At 36.6% G+C, this 25,065-nt stretch overlaps 1 protein-coding gene across 1 annotated transcript; it reads left to right on the forward strand.

Annotated features, from left to right (window-relative positions):
* The first annotated feature begins 14,203 nt into the window (after nucleotides 1-14,203).
* LOC121374761 (protocadherin-9-like) lies at nucleotides 14,204-24,410 on the forward strand. The gene is made up of 3 exons (XM_041501870.1): nucleotides 14,204-16,765; nucleotides 18,613-18,822; nucleotides 23,724-24,410. The coding sequence occupies exons 1-3, from the start codon at nucleotides 14,204-14,206 to the stop codon at nucleotides 24,408-24,410; spliced, it is 3,459 nt and encodes a 1,152-aa protein (XP_041357804.1).
* The last annotated feature ends 655 nt before the right edge of the window (nucleotides 24,411-25,065 follow it).

A 25,065-nucleotide genomic window follows, 5' to 3' on the forward strand; every position in this document is an offset into this window, starting at 1 on the left:
TTGAAACCCTCCATATTCAAGCAAATTTTGTAATTTTTTTCAATATATTTTCCTGGGAAGCATAACACACACCCCCACCCATCACCACCCACCCACCCCCTATAAATTCCACTCACAACAGTCTAGACCTCCTAGTGCTAAAATTCCTGCACACACACCTGTGCATGTATGCATGCATTTAATACATGTATATGTAGTAATTATGTTAATACATTTGTGTATATCAAAATGACAAGAATAAAATTACAATATAAAAAATGTATAAAATTTACAAGTTCAGTGTGTATTGTATTGATGTCCAATTTATAATTATCATCAACAAAAAAAAAATGCTGGGTGAAGATGAGAGAGGAACCGACAAGGACTTTGCTAAAAGAATAATGGATTATCTTCTTTATTTTTGGATACAAGTAGTTCTTCTTAAAGGGACCAGGGGTACGAGAGAGGACTCTGTGTTGAATGTGCCTGGGGAGAGCTGACCCTGGACAAACAGCCAACATGTTTTTACAGTTGTGTCTCCTGCAGCTAACACATGATCACTTTAATGTGGCCTGCTGGGGGTCTCACTAATCATGGGAGGGAGTTACAAGATGCAGACAGACCTCACTGTCAACAAGTCATTAGCAATTTGCTTTTTTAGGTTTAAATTATGGTTTATGTTTCTCAGTTTAATTCTTACAAATGAGTTAAGTAATAATATTATTTAAAACACTAAGTGCATACATATGTACTGTATTTCAGAGTTGTAGTTTTTTTAAAGCTGTATTAATATTTCACCATTAGTTAACATTATAAATAATAATGCAAAATTAAAACAAAATAATAATACAGTTTTAAAATAATACTATAAAAACACACACACTCACCACACACATGCACATATCTACAAACCTACTAATTTTTTTTTAAACTTGTGTTATTTCCAAAACTGATTATCTTCAGCTGCCTCCAAACAAATTTCTTGCTCCAGCCATTCAGTGCACCATGGCTGGTACATCAAAGGCTGTGGTATGTGCTATCTTGTCTATGAGATGGTGCATATAAAAGATCCCTTGCTGCTAAGCAGAAAGAGTAGCCCATGAAGTGGCGACGGCGGGTTTCCTCCCTCAATATCTGTGTGGACCTGAACCATATGTCCGACACCATATAACTGTAAATGAAATGAGTTGAGTGCGTCGTTAAATAAAACATTTCCTTCCTTCTTCCTTCCAAACAAGTGTGTTGTCATGGAATACTAATAATTTAACTATATACTCAGGATATTGCTACTTTAAATATATATTTAAATTAACAACTAAAATGCACCAATTTGTTTTGAGTAGTAATTTGTTCATGTACAATGTACTTACCCTTTTTTGACACACTATTATATAGCCAATATGTTTTTTCATGCAGATGTATTGATTAGTAAAATTTAATTTGTTATTTTTGTCCTGGGCACATACTACACTCCTTTAAATGTATTGTGTGAATTTGACAATGTAGGAATGGGTGTTCATTTGATAAATTATATGTTTAAAGGAAGATTTTTTTTTTTTCTTCTTTTTTATCGTTTAGCATAACAAAGTTTATTGGTTATCAATTTGTAGCCTACACTTTTATAATGTCTTTCTTTTTTTTCTTCTTTTTTTTTCTTTCTTATTTTTATTGGGTTTTTTGGGGGGATGGGGGTTCATTAATTTTGTTATGTATTATTCAGTTTTTTAAAATGTTTGTAATCTAACAAAGTTTTGACAGGTAATACAGTATAATATAATTATTAAACATTCTTTTAAAATGTATGCAAAGTGTGCCTGTCATTTTGAAATTGCCTAATTATAATTATAATTTATCATATTACTATTACATGTATTATTATAAAAGTGATTATAGAACACAAAATATACATCACTGATTATTTTTAACATACTTATAATGAGATTAATCTTTAAAAAATCAATCTTTACCAAGATCATTAGGCATTATAATTTGTAAAGTGTGATCCAGCCTATTTGTATCTGCTTTATTGATTGGCCAGTAGTCAGGTAGTGTGATCTACCTCATTTGTATGTGCCATATTGATTGGCTGGCTACTGAGTGATGTGGTCTGATCTATGTCATTTGTTAGTGCTGCATTGATTGGTTTTCTATTGTACATCCTAAGTTGGCTTCTCAAAATTCCCAGTGGACCAACTGAAATCAAAGGGAACAAAACAGAATTAAGTGTTATCTGTGTTGAGAAATTAAAGGTGTATACGCATCTACTATGTGATTAATTATTTAATTGGATATGTTTGTTATCTATAGAGATAGTTGATTATCTTGATTCACCTAAACTTTATAAAAAAACAAATTCAGTGCAGTGATTATTATAAACCCCATCTTTGGTACTAGAGTTATTTATTATTACTTATGTTTTGATATGATTTATTTTTTTGTGAATTATAGTATTCAATCAAAAGAAATTGTTGCATTCAAAATCTGATTTGTACTAAACAGAGTCCAAGGGATGTTTTCACTTGTCCATAAAATCACTGCAAGCATGTACAGCCTCTTACCCTGCAAGGAGATAAACAATATATATTCATTATACAGTGAGATAATTATTATAATGTGATTACTGAAATAAAAAAAAACTATGATGCATAACACAAAACAATTATTATTTTTTCATTTCATTTTAACTTATTTCCGTGCTTATATCCAATTAAGGTTCAAGCATGCTGTCCTAGGCATACACCTCAGCTATCTGGGCTGTCTGTCCAGGATAGTGAGTTAGTTGTTAATTGTTAGTGATTAGTGAGAGAGAAGAGAGTGTATAGTGGCCTTACACCTACCCACTGAGTCATTAAAACACGCTCTGGGTGGGAACCGGTACCGGGCTGCGAACCCTGTACCTACTAGCCTTATGTCTGATGGTTTAACCACGACATAATTGAGGCCGATAATTATTATTATTATTCATGATAGGAGCAGATTTGTGTTCATTCATTCATTCTTTTTTCTTTTCTTTTTTTTCCCCCCATTTTTTATTACTCACAAACTGAACAAATTCTTGCTCATTCATTTTTTAATCCTTTATTTATTTCTTAAATTTTTTTAATATATATCATGATTTTCAAGCACATCAACCATAACTTTTCTCAGTTTAAATAAAAGTGGTATGTTAAAAAAAGGTTTTCAAGCATTATTTATTCTGAATTATTAGTTTTCTCATGTTATAATATTCTGTGTTATATCTCATGGTATGGTGAACACACACAATATATACAGTAGATATATACCCATATATATTATTAATTAATATGTATACCATGTTTGGCCGGACTTACATGTTTTGTACATTAGACATGCACCGTGTCACCTACAGCCAATAATCTCCACTTAATGACACTGTCATCAAGTTCACTGCCAGCATATATAGTGTCGTGGTGGGTGTATAGACCGCGATACAAACAGCACCACGTTTATTGCTTGTCTATTTCTAAGACAAGTGGATATATCAGAGAGCTTCATAAAACAACACATCTCTAACAAGCTCGCCAATCCAGTGGAATTGTGTCTCTATTATTGGATGTTATTAAATGATTATTTCATGCCTTGCTGACTTTATATATTGACATATTGGGAGTAAATCTGTTTTCATCGATTGAAAGGAATCGGTGAACCAGATGATGTCAATTGCACGCCAGTTTCACTCCAGGAAGTGATATTGTATGTGTCTTTTCAATAATAATAAAAAATGTTTTTCTTTTTGACTAGAGACTGGTTTGAGTGGTTGTATAGACAGGTGATGATATTAGAGTGAAGTTTTATTACTTTCTCTGTTGTTGATTTGCTGTATGGTTTCTTAAAATGAAAATCATACATCATGAGTGGGTGTTCGTAACATGGAGGAATGTTTTGTGTTATTTCACAACCATGTGTATAACTCGCCAAGTGAATGGATTTGAAGTCATCCATGTGTTGTAGATAAATATGTGTTGGATCAGAGAATGACTTAATATTGCATCTAGACACTTTATTGTTCATTGTAGTGTTAATATTATTGTGTGTATTTATTGAGGGAGGGTATACAGAGGTTAAAAAGTATAAATATGAAATATTTCTTTTCTTTTTTTCCCATTGACGTTTTTTAATTCTTAATATTCACTGTTGACTGTTTATATTGAAATGTTTGGAGCATGAAAATATAATGATATTGATGTTCATTTAAAAAAAAGTTTTATTTAATGATGCACTCAACACATTTTATCTATGGAAAAAGAAGGAAATGGTTTATTTAACATACTCAACACATTTTATTTATGGTTATATGGCATCGGACATATGGTTAAGGACTACACAGATATTGAGGGAGGAAACCCACTGTCGCCACTTCATGGTCTACTCTTTTCAGTTAGCAGCAAGGGATCTTTTATATGCATAGACAGGATAGCACATACTGCAGCCTTTGATGTACCAGTCATGGTGCATTGGCTGGAGCGAGAAATAGCCCAATCATTTTTTTATGGTTACATGATATCAGTGATATGGTTAAGGACCACACATATAATCATAAATGAGAGAGAAAACTCTCTGCCACAACTCTATGGGTTACTCTTTTAAATTAGCAGCGTGGTATCTTTTATTGACTATTTAATAGACATGCAGTCTTTGTTACACCAGTTGTGAGGCACTGGCTGGAACAAGAAATAAGGCGATGGGTATCAATCATAGACTGATCATACACCAGGTGAGCACTTTACCACTCCACAACTGGCCAAAGGCTATGGTATGTGCTTTCCTGTCTGTGGGAAAGTGCATATAAAAGATCACTTACTGCATTCGGAAAAATGTAGTGGGTTTCTTCTGATGTCTACCAGTCAGAATTATCATATGTTTGACATCCAATAGCCAATGATTAATTAATCAATGTGCTCCAGTGGTGTCGTTAAACAAAACAAACTCATTCCACTTCCCTTAGTAGGAGTGAAGAATCCCACTATTATTAAAGAAACCAGCCTTTCATAATAACAAACAGGACAGCACATACCATAACCTATCAGTTGTAGAACACTGGATGTCATGATAAATATTTTGTTTGTTTGTTTTGTTTAACAACATCACTAAAGCACATCAATTTATTAATCATCGGCTATTGGGTGTCAAACATTTGGTAATTTTGACATAGTTTTAAGAGGAAAACTGCTACATTTTTTCATTAGCAGCAAGGGATATTTTATGTGCACTTTCCCACAGACAAAGTTTGTTTTATTTAACGACACCACTGGAGCATATTGATTAATTAATCATCAGCTATTGGATGTCAAACATTTGGTAATTCTGACTCATAGTCATCAGAGGAAACCCATTACATTTTTCCTAATGCAGCAAGGGATCTTTTGTATGCACTTTCCCATAGACAAGATGGTACATACCATGGTCTTTGATATACCAGTGATGGTTGGGGTAGGAAAAAAACCAATGGGAGAATGGGTCCACTGATATGATTCGATCCTATGACACAAGCACCCCAGGCGAGTGCTCTACCAACTGAGCTCCTCAAATTAAGTTATTGCAATTCCTAGCAAAAGATGTGATCTAATTTTCCTTTGATGTGGTGTAACAAACTGGCCATCAGTAATGATAATCAAGAACATGGTATTTTTCACCTGGGACAAATTACAAGTCCGGCACAGCAAGCAAGATATCTAAACACACAACAATCACGTAGATGGAGGCATCTTGTGATGATGTTTGAACATCGCTCCTCCGAAACCAGCACATAATCACAGAAGGCTGAAGTGTCCACTTGTAACAATGACTCTTAATTAGCATGTCTTCATCCATCTGTCCAGGTAACGAGGGAGGACCTCCGGAGGGGATCCCACACCCCTCAATTACACCTCAATTAGGCAGGGCTGGAAGGATGCATTGTTGGTGAGGTGACAGTCACAGGAGTTAACACAGCTTGCAAAGTTTGTAGGTGGATTCGAGTTGTTGGGAGATGGTTTTTCTCCCCCAGGGATGTGACACGTTTAATATTTATGTTTGTGGGAAGCTTTGAAGTTGTAAGAGGTGACAATAATAGGGAGTTAATAGTGACAGACATGTTGAGATATGTTTTTACAGGTTTTTTGAAAATTAGTAACATTCAGTATGACAAAGAAAAGCATTTTGCGCCTTGTTGGTTTTATGGGAACAAAATTTTAATAGCTTAGTAGTAAAAAAATTCTGACTGAGGTATAAGGGTATGTGGGATCCATTCTCCACAACAAACATTCATCCATAAATGCAGATTGAAGCCTTGGATTCGTCATTCTTCAGGCAATCATTGTCTCACTGAGCTGTTACTTATCCTAGTGTTAGCTGAGCTATGTTGTTTAACACTGGTAATGAAGAAGAAATTTGTTTTGTTTAACGACACCACTAGAGCACATTGATTAATTAATCGTGGGCTATTGTATATCAAACATTTGGTAATTCTGATACATAGTCATCACAGGAAACCCGCTGCATTTTTTCTAATACAGCCAGGGATCTTTTATGTACACTTTCCCACAGACAGGATAGCACATACTACAGCCTTTGATATACCAGTTGTGGTGCACTGGCTTGAACGAGAAATAGCCCAATGGGCCCACCGATGGGGATTGATCCCAAATCGACCACGCATCAAGTGATCGCTTTACCACTGGTAATGAGAACTTTTCTTTCACAATGGTGTAGGCATATCTTCTTTTTCAATTTTGTTTTCTCTTTTCTCAATAATTTTTTTGTTTCTCTCTCTATTTGTTGCTTTTCTTTTTCTTTGAGCTAATTAGGGTCACTAAATATATACCTGGAACAAAGACAAAAGGTTTGCATTAACATCTGTTTAGTAAAGAGTGAAAAATATTGTTAAAAAGATTGAACACCTGATTTGTGTTTTCCTCCAAAGTTGTAGCAGCACCACAGGGAATCGTATTAAAGTTCATCAATGCTATTAGTGGTGTTTGAAAACAGGCAGTTATTCAATACACTCAATGATTCTACACACCCTCTGGGTGTGTGAAAGTGAACTACCTTGAAGTTAATTATTGACTTGAGGCATGTAAATAACAAAAAGCCACCTAGGCTTAAAAATAACTTTATTGACAGAAATTTAATGTTGTGCATCAGCGATAGAAATAAGCAGAACTTTTCACTAGTCCACCGGACAACTACATGTAGAAATCTACTTGTCTGCCAATATTTTCACTTGTCCAAACAAGTGGTTTGTTTTATTCAAGTGCAAGGACAATATTTTTGACTGCTTAAAATGAAACTGCACTGAACATTTTCACTTGTCCACTGGACAACCATTGAAGTACATTTTGCTTGTCCGAGCAGATTTTCACTTGTCAAGACAAACGGACAGGTGTTTATTTCGAACACTGTGCTTGTGTGTGTGCGTATGTGCATGTGTAAATGTGTCCGTATGTGTGTGTGCGAGTATGTGTGTGAGTATGTTAAATTTTGTATTGATTTATTAATCATCAGCTATTACATGTAGATGTCAAACATTTGGTAATTTTGACATGTACTCTTAGAGGTGAAACCCGCTACATTTTACCATTAGTATAGCAAGGGATCTTTTATATGCACCATCCCACAGACAGGTTAATATGCACTGGCTAAAGCGAGAAATAGTGTGTGTGTGTGTGTGTGCGCGTGTGTGCGTGCGTGTGTGTATGTGTGTGTGCTGCAAGCATGTGTACATATTCCCTGCAGTTCTAAACTTGTGGAGGTGGTAGTTATGTAATCATTATGTAAATAACTTATAATAATTCTATATTTTATTCATCGAAAAAAGATATATTGATTTTTAAAGGACTTTTTGTTTTTGTTTCAGCATGTAGTGATTAACAAATTACATTTAACAGTTTTCTTACTTTTTAACTTCTTGTACTAAATGTATTGATATTCTTTCCTCTCTTTTTCCCTCCTTTTTTTTTTTTTTTTTTTTTTTTAGTTTTGAGCCTATAGCAGCCTTGAGTCCACATCCAGTTATTTTACGTATTTTGTCTAAGGAAACTGACCAGTTTGCACTTTAAGTGGCATATTTCAACCATCACCTTGTTTCATTCTTTGTGTCACCAGTTTTTATTTTTATCTCAGCTATTTGTGGAACCAACAAAAGGAAGTTTTTGAATCATGGACATGAGTTTTCAACTTTGTTATTATTTTAAATTATTTTAGAAAAATAGACTTATACAAAAATGTAATATATAAATAGAGATAATTATTATTGTAGAAACAATAATGAAATTTTTATTGTCACAGATGTTTTTAGATTTTTTTTTAAGTATTAATCTATTTAGTAATTATTATTGTGGGAAAAATTATATATTTGAAATAATTATTACTAAGAGAAATAAATTTATTCAAAATTATTAGTCATTGGTTAGAAGTGTTAAATAAGAAGTTTTTGTCTGAGTGTTTTTTGATTTGTATGAATGTCATTTATTCATCACAGTGTGTGTAATTTGTATGAATGTCATTTATTCATCACAGTGTGTGTAATTTGTATGAATGTCATTTATTCATCACAGTGTGTGTAATTTGTATGAATGTCATTTATTCATCACAGTGTGTGTAATTTGTATGAATGTCATTTATTCATCACAGTGTGTGTAGTTTGTATGAATGTCATTTATTCATCACAGTGTGTGTAATTTGTAGGAATGTCATTTATTCATCACAGTGTGTGTAATTTGTATGAATGTCATTTATTCATCACAGTGTGTGTAATTTGTATGTTAATTTGTTCATAAAAACTTGAGCCCACTGAGTTTCAATAGTTGTGAAGTGTTAATGTTGTTTCAGTATTATAGCATGTTTCTCTGTACCAGATTATGGTCCAGGATCAATCCCCGTCGGTGGACCCATTGGGCTATTTCTCGTTCCAGCCAGTGCTCAATAACTGGTGTAACAAAGGCCGTGGTATGTACTATCCTGTCTGTGGGATGGTGTATATAAAAGATCCCTTGCTGCTAATCAAAAAGAGTAGATAATGAAATAGCGACAGCGGGTTTCCTCTCTCAATATCTGTGTGGTCCTTAACCATATGTCTGATGCCATATAGCTGTAAATAAAATGTGTTGAGTGCGTCGTTAAATAAAACATTTCTTTTTTTCTTTGTACCAGATTTATTTAACACTCAGCCTGTGTGATAACAATATTCACAATAATATAACTGGGTTGTGCAGACTGAAAGTGTTATTATATGAAATGTTGTTTCACTGTTTTTGTTTGTTTGTACAAATGAAGTCTGTATCTCACTCAGTCTGTGTTGTGTATTTGTGTAGTGCATCTCTGCTCCGTTAGTCTGCATGTGTAACACCAGTGTTGAGTGTAGACGGAATATCAATAAGAAACAGCTACAAGTAAACACTGGATCCTGCCTGGCGCAGAGTGACATGTTCTAAAACAAACCACATTGTGAGGATTCGGTTTCTTGGTGATTCCAGGCTGGTCTTCTGTACATAGACCATGTTACGCTGATTAGTACAGATTTGAATTAATCACTATGTTAATTGTTTATGTTAATCTGTGTTAATGAGATCAATGGGGGGCTGTCTGGACTTGTGGCAGTAAGATGTTGAAAAGAAAAGGAATGTAAAAATACCTCAGCACATTTTAAATTATGGTTATTTGGTGTTTAACACATAAGAAAGAAAGGAAAGAAATGTTTTATTGAATGATGCAGTTAACACCTTTTTATTTATGTTTATATAGCATCATATTTATGGTTACCACACAGATAATGAGGGAGAAAATCTTCTGCTACAGTTCTATGGGCTACTCGTTTTCAATTAGCAGCAACAGATTTTTAATTTTATGCACCATCCCACAGACAGGATAATACACACCATTGTTGGAGAACTGGTTGGAACAAGAAATATCACAAAGTTACTTCAACACATGGTCTAAATTATGTACATCACAAGGGGGTGGGATGTAGCCCAGTGGTAAAGCATTCACCTGATGTGCAGTCAATCTAGGATCAATCCCATTGGGCTATTTCTAATTCCAGGCAATGCACCTACAGGTATATCTTAAGTCATGGTATGTGCTGTCCTGCCTGTGGGATGGTGCATATAAAAGATCCCTAGCTACTAATGGAAAAATGTAGCGAATTACCTCTCTAAGACTGTTAAAATTACCAAATATATGACATTCAATATCCAATGATTAATTAATCAATGATCAAGAGTCTTTCATTAATTTTTATCTCTTGGTTTTTTCACTGTAAAATTATTAGATCTTAATTTTGCAAAAAAATATACCTGCAGGTTTATTCTTGCTGATAGGTTTCTATTTATTATTGTTCTTTGTATAAAAAATACCTTTCAAGTTGTTGTTTTTTCTTTAAAATACTGTAATAACTAAATCTAGTTTCATAAAAAAATACAGCTGTATTAATTTTGTTGTCTAAAGTTTTTGTACATGAAAAAATACCTTCAGATCATTCCCTCTTTCAATTAATCTAATTTGTTAAACAAAACAAATTTTAACTTTTTATAAATTTTAACTTTTTATAAGTGACAAAACTCACTGCTAACAGCCTTTGGTAAACAAAAATTGGTATATTCCTGTCATGGGGTACTAGTTGAGACGGCTTGCTTAAGGTATTTGCATTGTAGGATCGAACCACCATTCTCTGATTGGGTTTTCCCCATCCCAACCAGTACCCCATGACTGGTATATCAAAGGCTGTGGTATGTGCTGTTCTGTCTGTGGGAATGTGCATGTAAAAGATCCCTTGCTGCTAATGAAAAGAATAGTGGGTTTCCTATCTAAGTCAGAATCACCAAATGTTTGACATTTAATAGCTGATGTCATTAAACAAAAAAAAAATTTGTTTAAAGTTGAGACAGGAGAAAATGCATTGGGGTGGACCCTACAAGCCATCAGACATCAAGCCATCACATCAGCTAAATGCTGCTTTTTTCTATTTTCTTTAACAAATTACACCTTTTAATCAAATTTTGTTTACCCATATTAACCTGTTTATTTGTACAGTAATTTACAAACCATGACTGTGTATACCCCAGATATGATTCGTGTTTATACCTAGAGAGTGTGTGCTATAATCTAGAGCCTATTCCCTACACGGTGCTCGTCTGTGAATGATGTATGTGAAGAAAGATGCAGTAAACTTTCGACTGTCAGTAATTATGAGCTGCCATCTTGGAATTGGCTACTTCATCATTGTGACATTTACGCCTGTCTCGTCTGTAAAACCCGACAGACAGAGAAACAAGCCAGTGTGGAACATCTTGTAGTTACAAGCAGCAGAACCATCAAAGTCAGACACTGTTGTAGTTGGCACTTTCACTGAACTAATAAAAAACTGACATTATTCAGTTAAGCATATGACATGTACATAACATATGAGTACACAGATGCTTGTGTAGGAGTTTTATCAGGGGGGGTCTAGACTGTGGTGACCAAAGTTTATAGAGGGGGGTTGAGTTACACTCCCCCCCCCAATATATTCAAAAAAAGAAAATTTGCTTGAGCAGGCAGGGCCATAGCTAGGATTTTGTGTGTGTAGGGGCAGATGAATTCTTGGAGTGAAAGAGCATGGAATTTGGGGTCCAGGGGAAATACCCCCCCCCCCCCCCCGGGAAATTTGTAAATCTACAGGCTCTGAAATACCATTTTGCAGCCATTGCAGGGAGGTTACATACTTAAAACATCAATATCAATAACCAGTAAGATATTGCCCCCCCCCCCCCCCCCCCCCCCACTAGCTATGGCCCAGGCAGGGAGACATTTTGATCCCTGAAGCCTTCCCCCTGCGTATGTGCCTGGTAGACAAATAAAAAGTATATCTTTATGTCACTGCAGGGGCTACTCCTACAGAATAGGGGCTACTCCTACAGAATAGGGGCAAGGAGATACATGTGATGATCATAAGACCAATCTCCTTTAGTGGACGTATTGTTTTCCCCATTCCATCCAGTGGCTGTATTAAAGGACACATAAAAGACCCTTACTGTTTGGCATGAGTAGCCTATATCCTATATTGCAGCAACAGGTTTCTTCTCCAACTAGATCCAGTGTTACTTTCTTACTGATTAGCAACAAGATGCTGTTATATGTACTTTAACATAGACAGGACAGTGTTCCAGCCAGTGCACCACAACTGATATATCAAAGGCTGTGGTATGTGCTATCCTGACTGCGGTATGGTGCATATAAAAGATCCCTTGCTACTAATGGAAAAATGTAGAGGGTTTCCTCTCTAAGACTATATGTCAAAATATCCAAATGTTTGACATCCAATAGCTGATGATTAGTAAATCATTGTGCTCTAGTGGTGTCATTAAAACAAACAAAAAAACAGACAGGACAGCACACAGTCCTTGTTATATCACTTGTAGAGCACTGTGTACTAATGTTTATGTATTATTTATTTCAACACATGCTGTCTCACTTTATAAGTACTAACAAGTTTTTCAAAAAATAAATTTATTAATTACTTTCATGCTTATATCTAGTTAGGTTTAGGCATGCTACCTTGCACATGGGTACAAATGTCAACTATCTGGGCTGCTAGGAAAGGGGATTAGTGGAGAGAGAGAGAGAGAGAGAGAGAGAGAGAGAGAGAGAGAGGGGGGGACAGAGAGAGAGAGAGAGAGAGAGAGAGAGAGGGACAGAGAGAGAGAGAGAGAGATACAGCACCTACCAGCCTTTTAAGTGCTTAACCACTGCACCAACCTTGAATGTTCCAAGACAATCTCACATTCGATTTCAAGTACAAAAATGTAGTAATAGAGCTCAGTATATTGTAGTATTAATGTGACTTTGAAGTCAATGAGTAAAAATGAATATTATTGATCACCGCTGTATGCGTTGATGAGTTACATAATCATAGGTGAGGATATTGGTGAGTCATTAAGTGGTGCGTATGGATTGTAGCAGCACAAGTAAATACATGTATCAGAGTCACTTGTATGTCTCACTCTGGGCGTATTAGAGGAAAACGCTGCACACTTTTATTGCTTAATAATAAAACTGTTTTGTGTGTCTCGGCAATGAGACAAAGCCACTTGTACAAAGCTGTATACGAGAATATGTTCGGTTTTTTTTGTTTTGTTGGGTGCACCTTTCAGTCACTTAGAAATCAGTCACAGTTGGCTGCTAATTCCCCATACAAATATATCACTCTTACTGTTACATGAAATCAGCTTAGCTTGAATCACGAGAACAGCATGGGAGCGTCTGGCACATTCTCATTCGTCTGGTGGTCTCATGCTCCTCATTTTAAACCTTTTTTATATTCAACAATTACATTAATTTTTACATCTTAAAATTCCATTTTGATTTAATATTACTGTATTTTAGAAACATATTTAATGTCAGTCACAGTTACAATGTAAATATTGTAAATGTAACAAAATATAAAAAAAATTGGATCATGAACATTCAGATGTTTATGTTAATCCCATTATCTGGATAATCTATGTTACCTAGTCTTTACAATGTGGCAATCAGTGCATTTTTACCACACAGAGATTTTTATTTTATTTTACGTTACCGGTATTTCCACCTGGCTTAATGTCTCTGCTTAATTCCGTTTTGTGGGGAGGAGCTGGGTTGGCACTTGTGTGAAATCGATTGTGGGTAAGGGGATCAGTCAGCTGGGTCTGTCGGACAGAAAGGGGAGACTAACAATATACCGGTCAGTTTGTTGAGGCCTGGATTCACGATTCCAGTGTTTTCCTTCCCTTTAGTGGACTTCATGGGATTTAAGTGTGATTTGTTCAAGTGACCATCTCAAAGACGGTCAATATTGTTACAGACACAATACTTCTGAAACACAGGTTTTTATCTCATTACTGACAAAGGTTTCTGAACGGTAAATAAGGAAAGAAGGGATGATCTGAAGGTATTTTTTGTGTGCAAAGACATGTACAAAAACTTTTAGAGAACAAATACATCTGTACTTTTTGTGAAACTAGATTTAATTACTAGTATTACAATATTTAAAAAAAAAAAAAAAAAAAAACTCTTGAAAGGTATTTTTTATGCAAAGAACAATAATAAATAGAAATCTATCAGCAAGAATAAACCTGCAGGTATATTTTTGTTGCAAAATTAAGATGTAATAATTTGACAGTGAAAAAAACAAGAGATAAAAATTAATGAAAGAATCTTGATAATCAACCCTAAAAAGAACAGTATTTTAAAAATAATAATCTACAGAAATATGGAGAGCTATTATTTACTAGCCGTTTTAGTAATCCTAAGATGTGAATATGAAACTGTGAATGCGAAAGACATTTCATACATGATTAAAGAAGAACAGCCTCTGAACACCCTGGTAGGAAACGTTGGTGAGGATCTTCAAACTGTTGATATACTTACATCTGAAAACACCAACAGTCTGAGCTACAGCATCCTGACATCAGGGAACCAGCACGCCAAGCTCTTCAACATCAGCTCCAGCGAGGGACAACTCCGAATAGCCAGGAGAATTGACCGGGAGACTCTCTGTCCTTTCCGGTTGGTCTGTGGTCTTCATCTACAAGTTGCAGTCCACTCCGATGCCTCAGTCTACAGCTTCACGATCAAACTCACCATACAGGACACAAACGACAATGAGCCAACGTTTGGTAACAAGACCATCTCATTACAGATTCCAGAGTCATCACCAATTGGAGCTTCGTTTCCTTTCACTGGAGCCGTGGACAGGGATATTGAAGAAAACTCTTTACACAGTTATGAAATTATCCCTAACAATGCTCCTTTCAGAGTTAATTTCACCAAAAACCTTGATGGGACATCAACAGTTATTCTTTATGTAAAAGAGGAACTAGATAGAGAAACACAAGAAGGATATTATTTGACTTTGTTAGCAAAGGATAACGGTGTACCTCAAAAGAGTGGAACCACAGTGTTGAAAGTGACTGTTCTGGATGCCAATGACAATGCACCACAGTTTACATACTCAGTGTATAATGTGACAATTAAAGAAAACACACCATTAAACACAACATTTATTCGAGTATCGGCACAGGATGTTGATAAAGGAATTAATCGAGAGCTCTTCTACAGACTCAGTAACCATCAGGCTAGAGAAATCATGGAGTATTTTGCCATTGATAAAACAGTGGGTGATATCAGTTTAAAGAAATCATTGCCCAGTGGGTTTAGACGTATTATTGTCGAAGCCAGTGATAAAGGAACCCCTTCAAAATCTTCTCAAACATTTGTGGACATAACCATACTGGACACCAACAACCAACATCCTTCCATTACTGTTAATCTATTTAATGGGATTGAGGTAGCTCATATTTCAGAAGCTAAAAATGTTGGCTATCCATTTGCTCATGTCAAAGTCTTAGACTCTGACACGGGAAGTAATGGCGATGTCCAATGCTACTGTCCAAACATTAATTTTGATTTAAAACAGCTGGGCATCAAAGAATATAAAGTAATTATCGCTAAAAAGCTTGACAGAGAAATTGCCACTCACTACACAGTGGTGATTTTTTGTGAAGATTTAGGGAAACCTAAACTGACTGCAACAGCAAGTATTGAAGTTGAGATAGATGATGAAAACGACAGTGTGCCTTACTTTGTTCAAAAGTCATATTTTCTTAATATCCTAGAAAATGAAGATATTGGGGGTATTGGAATCCAGGTATCAGCCAAAGATAAAGATACTGGTACAAATGCTCAGATTACATATAAATTATCTGATGATGCATGGCCTTACTTCAGACTTGAACCAGGAAGCTCGATAATAAAACCCATTCGACCGTTTGACCGCGAGGAGAAGTCAGAGTACAAGTTCCAGGTTTATGCTATAGATGGAGGTGAGTCTCCAAACACTGCCAGTGCACTGGTTACTGTTATCATAAAAGATGTAAATGATGAACATCCGACATTCAATTCTTCATCATACACATTCTACATCCGTGAAAACGTCCCATCTAAGACTGTAATTGGGACTATTTCAGTGACAGATCAAGACACAGGATTTGGGGGAGTGATTTCACTTCAGCTGGTCACATCTAACACACAGACAGTATTTCCTTTCTTTATCCGTCAAAACGGAACTCTGCTGGCAATGTCGGACATAGATGCTGAGAGGCAAAGTAGATACAACTTCAAAGTTGTGGCTACAGATCAAGGGGAGAAGCCGTTAAGCAGCTCGGTTGATGTCACTGTAATTATTCTGGATGTTAACGACAATAAACCGATTTTTGATTTTCCCAGAAGCTCTAATAACTCGGTGACTGTCTATACACCTCAGACAGCTGGGTTTAGCATCTCTCGGGTGATAGCTCATGACCCAGATATTAGTGATGGGTCTAATCTCCTGTATTCCTTGTTTGATAAGAATAGGTCTTCAGTGTTTGAAATTAATAAAACGTCTGGACATGTATATCTTTTGAAAAACATTGACATTAGTCATGTTGGGTATTATGAATTACTGATAACGGTGATGGATAAACACAGAAATCCATATTATGAAATGGAAATACTGCAAGTTTTTATCAAGTACAAGATCATGGACCCACTGGACTACAGACATGAAGAGTATGTCTTGATAGTTGCCTCCCTTGTTTGTGTCACCCTCGTGGTGGCAGCAGTGGTTCTTGGGGTGCTGTGTTTTCTGTGGAAGCGGGACCAGGACAATGATTCGGACCAGGTGTTGTCTCAGAGTTCAGGAAGTCTTGGAATCCATAATCTTGGGATGGATGCGGACACCTCTAAGAGTGAAGTCAATATGGAGGATTCCCTGGACCAGTTACATGACAAGGTGACTTTTTGTTTTTCGTTTTGAATTTTTGTTGTTGTTATAAGGGCTGTTTCACATCTGATGCGGGTGGAAGGCAATTGTTTTGTACAGTACATCCACAACCCATAAAAGAAACATTTTATTTAAATCAAGTATGCACAGAGAAAATACTACAACAGATCCAATAAAAATTAAATAATTATGGTTCCACCTACACTGTACCTGCCCCAATTTTGGAACTGTCTAAAACAAATCACAAAACAACAATATACATTTTTGCCAGCACAGCACTGAAAAATAATGAAATATTAATGAACATAAAAACTGAGCAAATTTTAGAGAGACTGTATAAAACAGAGACACTCTATTATGCCACTATCATAAAATTCTATATTTAATTATGATTAGTATTGAATACAAATCAACTAAGTTAGCAAAATTTTATGTCATTAATAAATCTCTAATGTAATTTCTAATGTTTTATGGTTTACAGTAATTAACACATAATTATGAAATTAGTATTTAATTATCCCATCAGAAAAGACAAAGATTACATCAACCATCAAAACATCTAAAACTTTCAATTAACTCCTATATACTGGTACAAGCCTGATCCCAGTGTCCAGCTACTTCTTTAACACACCATCTTTTATAGACTGTACAGTTAAAAACAAAGAATTCTAACAAAAAATAGACTGTGAACTTTCAGCCCTGGCACCCTGTCATGTTTACCTAATATGTCTTTATCGATACTATAAAATCCATGGCTGGCATCAACCTTGCAGTCCGTAGTCACGTGTTTGGGTCACAGAACCCTCCTGTCCCATGTTCCGCTGGCAGTTTACACCTGAATCCAGCCCCAGATACCTGATACGGACTAATCCCACATCAAACCTGAATGTCTTGTAAAGATCTCAATTTTGTCATTATGCTGGAAATGTGAAGTTGGTTTTACATTCAACATTAAGAGGTTAGGCCCTCCCCTGTGTGTTCAGAGTCCCATGTAGTTTGTCATCAACTAACTCATGTCCCCCCACAGCTACATAGTTATGTGAATTGTCCTCCAACCCTCGCGTATCGATTGATACAAGTTTTTACAAAAGTATAAACACTGACTGCAAAACAGGAAAGCTACAAAGAAAGATTTATTTTTTTTACTTTCAAGGGTGTGTAAATTGATGAAATAAAAAAAACCCCAATTTTGGGGTATATCAAGGCCAACCACGGTAGCCCCAATAACTGGTCTTTATAAATAGGTGTCCTGTATGTCAAGTTAAACAAATTTAAGTTCTGTGAAGATAAAGTAAGCTTAAAAGACTAGGGGTTTGCAAGGGATGAATGGTTGCAGGAACAAATAAATAGGCAATTAAATGAAAGGACTATTTGTATGACACCTCAGCACATTGTAAGATATAGCTATCTAATGTCTGTGGTGCACAGTAGATCTACAATATAAGAGCAGATGTGGGTAATTAAATTAAAATGTTTTTGAAATGAACAAATATGTGAATAAATGTTTTATAATGTTGTGAAATTTTAAAATATGTACATGGTAGCAAACAATAAATGTATGTTTGCAGCTACATATGAATGAATAAATGAATAAATGAATGAATGAATGAATGAATGAATGAATGAATGAATGAATGAATGAATGAATGAATGAATGAACAAAAGAATGAATTAACTTATAAACAAATGAATGAATGTTGAATACAAACATATATTGGTCATTGGGTTTCAAATGCTTTAGCTCTGAATGACATTCATGTAAGATTTTAAAGCAAAATTTTCACATTATTATCTAATAAAATATATAGATATATATATATACATATGTGTTATTTTTCTCTATTTTCTTAATACAGTCTTTCTGCAATGAGAGTCTGGAGGAGAAGGTGATGTTCCGTGTGGCGATGTCTGATGTGTTGGAGGGGACGGCCACCGCGGACCGCGCCCACCAGAAACTCAACCAGCTGGCATCGTTCAGACTCCACCAGGCCCTCAGAGAGATGAACTCCGACCCAGCGGAGTTACAGGTGTCAACACCCCGGGGTGCAGCCCTACCAAACAGAAAGGTGTGGACACACTGTTTAATTATTAATAACATTTAAGCATCAATGTTTAATCCTTATAATTTTTTATTAAATTATTGAATGAAATACAGTCAAACCTGCATTAAGCTGCCACCAAAGGAGTATTAAAAAGTGGTCTTTCAAGAGATTGGTTGCTTAATGCAGGTCAGTTTATACTATATTAGATGATTTGGGAGACTAAAAATGTGCCTGCTTAACACGGGTGGCTGCTTAATAAACGTGTTCACTATAGCAGGTTTGACTGTAGTCCAGTATAAACTTGACAGCAACATAAACCTTTTCCAGTGGTATACTCTACAGCTGATGTTAACATGTTTCAGACTATTCAATTACTGTAGGTAAAAAAACAAAAAACCTAACTCAGTCTGCTTATGTTATTTGTGTTAGGGTGAGATGACACTAAATAGGATTTGGTGTTAGTAGTTCGGTATCTTCACTACCCTTGGTATCTACTAGCACTAATGACACAGCACAAATGCTAGTATGGTTTGATGCAAATATTTACAGTTTAATTTTCTTCTCTGTTTTTTTAGTTTAGTTTTTCTGGTTATTTATTAAGGTTGAGGTATACCACCATGGGCACATACCTCAGCTATTTGAGCTGTGTGTCCAGGACAGTGGATTAGTGGTTACTGGCAGAGAAGTGTATTGATTGATTCATTCATTTCAACTTATTTTCAAAAACAAAAGCACAGTATTGATAAGTAAAACAGGAATATGTAAATACTCGCTACAATGGACAGATGACGTTCCCAATTAACACAGCTTCTTGAACTGCTCATTTAAACAGCCTCTACCAGGGCCATACCTTGTTCCCTATCCTCCACCTCCTTATCTATCTTTAACTTATTTTCATGCTTATATCCAATTAACACAGCTTCTTGAACTTCTCAATGAAACAGCCTCTACCAGGGCCATACCTTGTTCCCTATCCTCCACCTCCATATCTATCTTTAACTTATTTTCATGCTTATATCCAATTAACACAGCTTCTTGAAGTGCTCAATTAAACAGCCTCTACCAGGGCCATACCTTGTTCCCTATCCTCCACCTCCATATCTATCTTTAACTTATTTTCATGCTTATATCCAATTAAGGTTCAAGCTTGCTATCCTGAGTTTACATCTCAGCTATCTGGGCTGTCTGTTTAGTACAGTGGGTTAGTTGTTAGTTGTTATTGGTTAGTGAGAGAGAAATCGGTGTAGTGGTTTAACACCAACCCATTGAGTCATTAAAACTCGCTTTGGGTGGGAGCGGTACCGGGCTGCGAACCCTGTACCTACCAGCCTAATGTCTGATGGCTTAACCACGACACCACCAAGGCCAATGCAGTGTATTGGACCTAACTGATTCCAGTTTTGTGTCATTAGCAGAAAGTGAACCCACCACCTGAAATCACTTGGCCTTGGCCTTGTAACTCCAATTACAAGCTTATATCAATTTAATGTTCAGGCTCATCTGTTCCGGGTGCACCTTCTGACACTGCTAACGGCTGGATCCCAGACAAAGGCTAATCACAATGGCAGAGATTAATTTGTATCCATTTCTTATTACTTACCTGAAGGTGTATATATTTTTGTCCCTCACAGTTAATTAATTGGATCAGTTTACCGAATCAGAAAATGCCCCAGTGAAACAGCGCTGGCTGTTTTCAATAGGATACCTCCCACCCCGATTTGACCATTTTGTCATTTAATTTATACCCAGCATTTATCATCTGTTTATCCCTCCCACCATTGTACTTGTTAAACACCTGGCCTATAAAACATATACACCTGAATGTGTGTCATGGCTCGGATTAAATTAATGAATCAGTGTTTAATGATACTTCATTATAAACCAAAACACTTGATATTTTGAGGTAAAAGTTTTATTAATTAATTATTACAGCTTATGTTAGAAATAAAATCTTTCATACGTTTGACGTTGCAACAAAAAAACTATACATATATTTGCAATAATGAAAACTGTTAACTTTCTTTTCATAATTCTGTGCATTGACATTATTTTTTCAAAGACAATTTACAAAAAACCCCACCTATTTCACATACATTTTCATTCAACACCAGATGTCTGCATTTTTCAAAACCTTTCTTGTTTTATACTGTAACTAAAAAAAGTAATTTGCTGTAAAACTGGCTATAACTGGGTGAGTTATTCCCCTCCCTATCCTCCTCCCACCAGATGCACAGTAATGAGAGAAGGACACCGGGGGAGGTTTATGGCCCTGGTTTGTGGCCAGTGATAGAGGAATGTACGAAGAGTGATCCTAACCACAGGTACTGACTGTAAAACTAGAATGGGTCATTACTGCGAGAGATTTACATTGTAACCAGGCACGAATAATAGTTCTCGAGCATGTCACAAGAAATTTAACATGACAAGAAAGTCGGAAATATAAAACCAAAGTGGAAAGAGTTGCCAAGGTGTGCTGAATTCCTTGGACCTGGTTTCTGTGCCAGTCAAGGTTATGTTGGTAATAAAGACTGTGTGTAGAAAGAACTGTGTCGCTAGACGGTGTGAGCGAGAACAGTATTGTACTCTTTGATTCAGTGTCAGTAATCAGTATTGGTGATATTACTGATATCAATACCATATTCATATATTGATAACTTGGGATTAAACAGAAATATTATTGTATTGGTAATTACTAGCTAGCATCAATACCATATTCATATGTTGATAACTTGGGATTAAACAGAAATATTATTGTATTGGTGATTACTAGCTAGCATCAATACCATATTCATATTTGTTGATAACTTGTGATTAAACAAATATATTATTAATAGCCCAAACTATCTAATCAAATTGATAATGAAGTCATATCACAGAATTTGCCAGGAAAGACAAGCGGTCACTCCAGCTCTCTGCCACACCTGTGTAGAAAGAACTGTGTTTTGAGAGCATGTGAGTGAGAATAGTATCGTACTCTTTAATTCAGTGTCAGTATTGGTGATTACTAGGATCTATACCATATTCATATAGTAGTATTAATAACTTGGAATTAAACAGAACATTATTAACAGACGAAACTATCTAATGAAACTGATAATGAAGTCATATCACAGAATTTGCCAGGAAAGACAAGCGGTCACTCTAGCTCTCTCCCACACCTGCCTGGAAAGTTTTAGGAGAGAAACAACTTGATCACTGTGCAATAAAAAACTGCAATAAATTCTATTTAAAACTTTATGTGATTGCTCACCTGGCACTACTTAATTTTGCTTGTAGCAAAGACTATCAACATCAGTTTCAAGAAAGTCTAAATATTACAAAAAAGGCAAATGGTACTGAAAATAAAATGAGAACCTATCAAACTTTCCAACATGAAATGTACTTAGAACCCTATTTAACTGATTGTTTAAACACAGATCATAGAAAGGACTTTTCTTAAACAACCACAGTTTAAAAATTGAAACTGGCAGACCATCCATATGTGCAGGTACATTGAAACTGGCAGACCATCCATATGTGCAGGTACATTGAAACTGGCAGACCATCCATATGTGCAGGTACATTGAAACTGGCAGACCATCCATATGTGCAGGTACATTGAAACTGGCAGACCATCCATATGTGCAGGTACATTGAAACTGGCAGACCATCCATATGTGCAGGTACATTGAAACTGGCAGACCATCCATATGTGCAGGTACATTGAAACTGGCAGACCATCCATATGTGCAGGTACATTGAAACTGGCAGACCATCCATATGTGCAGGTACATTGAAACTGGCAGACCATCCATATGTGCAGGTACATTGAAACTGGCAGACCATCCATATGTGCAGGTACATTGAAACTGGCAGACCATCCATATGTGCAGGTACCTTGAAACTGGCAGACCATCCATATGTGCAGGTACATTGAAACTGGCAGACCATCCATATGTGCAGGTACATTGAAACTGGCAGACCATCCATATGTGCAGGTACATTGAAACTGGCAGACCATCCATATGTGCAGGTACATTGAAACTGGCAGACCATCCATATGTGCAGGTACATTGAAACTGGCAGACCATCCATATGTGCAGGTACATTGAAACTGGCAGACCATCCATATGTGCAGGTACATTGAAACTGGCAGACCATCCATATGTGCAGGTACATTGAAACTGGCAGACCATCCATATGTGCAGGTACATTGAAACTGGCAGACCATCCATATGTGCAGGTACATTGAAACTGGCAGACCATCCATATGTGCAGGTACATTGAAACTGGCAGACCATCCATATGTGCAGGTACCTTGAAACTGGCAGACCATCCATATGTGCAGGTACATTGAAACTGGCAGACCATCCATATGTGCAGGTACATTGAAACTGGCAGACCATCCATATGTGCAGGTACATTGAAACTGGCAGACCATCCATATGTGCAGGTACATTGAAACTGGCAGACCATCCATATGTGCAGGTACATTGAAACTGGCAGACCATCCATATGTGCAGGTACATTGAAACTGGCAGACCATCCATATGTGCAGGTACATTGAAACCTGTTTTAGACAGCATGTAGCTCAGTGGTAGAAAACTCACCAAACATTTGGTGGGTCATAATATTGTTCATCAACAGTGGACCCACTAGTCTCTGTCCAGGCTTACCTAGTGTTACGTCACTCACATATAAAAAAAAAACTATGGTATGTGTTGTCCTATCTGTTGAAAAATGCATTAAAAAAAAGATATCTTGCTTCTATTTTTTTTACATTATTAGGCTAGTAATTATCCATGCAAGGTCTAGTTATGTACATCATAGCTACATATGACATTATTATAGCATGTATGATATAAGATATTTATATTTTTCAACATTAATATTCAACCATATATGGATTATAACTCTGTATAACACTGTTAATATTTTATTTACAGCATGGAAACTTCCATGAAGTATCTAGATGGATGAGAGGTTTCCACAGCAACAGCCTGGAAAATATCCGAACCCACATCCACGACGATGACAACAATGATAATGATGATGACATCATCAGGCACAACAATGTGACAACGTACCCACACAGAATAAAGCTGGGTGTGAGAGACATCAGACGCAAGCCACTCGACCCGGCCAGGAGTGACCAGTTCTTCACCCAGACCCTCCCATTTGACCGGCAGAGTCGCGGCCGACAGCAGATGTCTCACATCACCAAGAGCAAGTCAAACGACCTGGTGAGCAGCAAGTGTGTGCCGTTCAGCATAGAGAACGGACCTCAGCCTCAACAGAGGCCAGTGTCCGAGGAAAGTGATTCAGAAACACGTGAAGACTTTCTAGACTCTCTAGCTGCTGCGTCTGCTTCTGCTGTTGGTGCTGGGCAGACAGAGAGTGTTGCCAGTCATATGACATTCTTCAGTAAGCCAATAGTGCCAAGGCTGCCGTTGGAGAAGCTAGACATTTCCATGATGACGGAAAGCGAGGCACCTCCATCGTATCGGTCCACGGTTCCTAGTTCAATCCTCAGCAGCACCACCACCTCGGGCAGTTACAGTATCTCTCTGGAGGACATCAAGCCCAATATCTCAGATATCGTGTTTGCCAGGGTGACAGATGTGTATGTCTGAGTAGTGGTTGACATCAAGCCCAATATCTCAGATAACATGTTTGCCAGGGAGACAGATGTGTATGTCTGAGTAGTGGTTGAAGCCCAATATCTCAGATATCATGTTTGCCAGGGTGACTGATGTGTATGTCTGAGTAGTGGTTGAAGCCTAATATCTCAGATATCATGTTTGCCAGGGTGACAGATGTGTATGTCTGAGTAGTGGTTGACATCAAGCCAAATATCTCAGATATCATGTTTGCCAGGGTGACTAATGTGTATGTCTGAGTAGTGGTTGACATCAAGCCAAATATCTCTGATATCATGTTGGCCAGGGTGACAGATGTGTATGTCTGAGTAGTGGTTGACATCAAGCCAAATATCTCTGATATCATGTTTGCCAGGATGACAGATGTGTATGTCTGAGTAGTGGTTGACATCAAGCCAAATATCTCAGATATCATGTTTGCCAGGGTGACTAATGTGTATGTCTGAGTAGTGGTTGACATCAAGCCAAATATCTCTGATATCATGTTGGCCAGGATGACAGATGTGTATGTCTGAGTAGTGGTTGACATCAAGCCAAATATCTCTGATATCATGTTGGCCAGGGTGACAGATGTGTATGTCTGAGTAGTGGTTAACATCAAGCTCAATATCTCTGATATCATGTTGGC

The sequence above is a fragment of the Gigantopelta aegis genome, chromosome 6, assembly GCF_016097555.1.
Source record: "Gigantopelta aegis isolate Gae_Host chromosome 6, Gae_host_genome, whole genome shotgun sequence".
Lineage (NCBI taxonomy): Eukaryota > Metazoa > Mollusca > Gastropoda > Neomphalida > Peltospiridae > Gigantopelta > Gigantopelta aegis.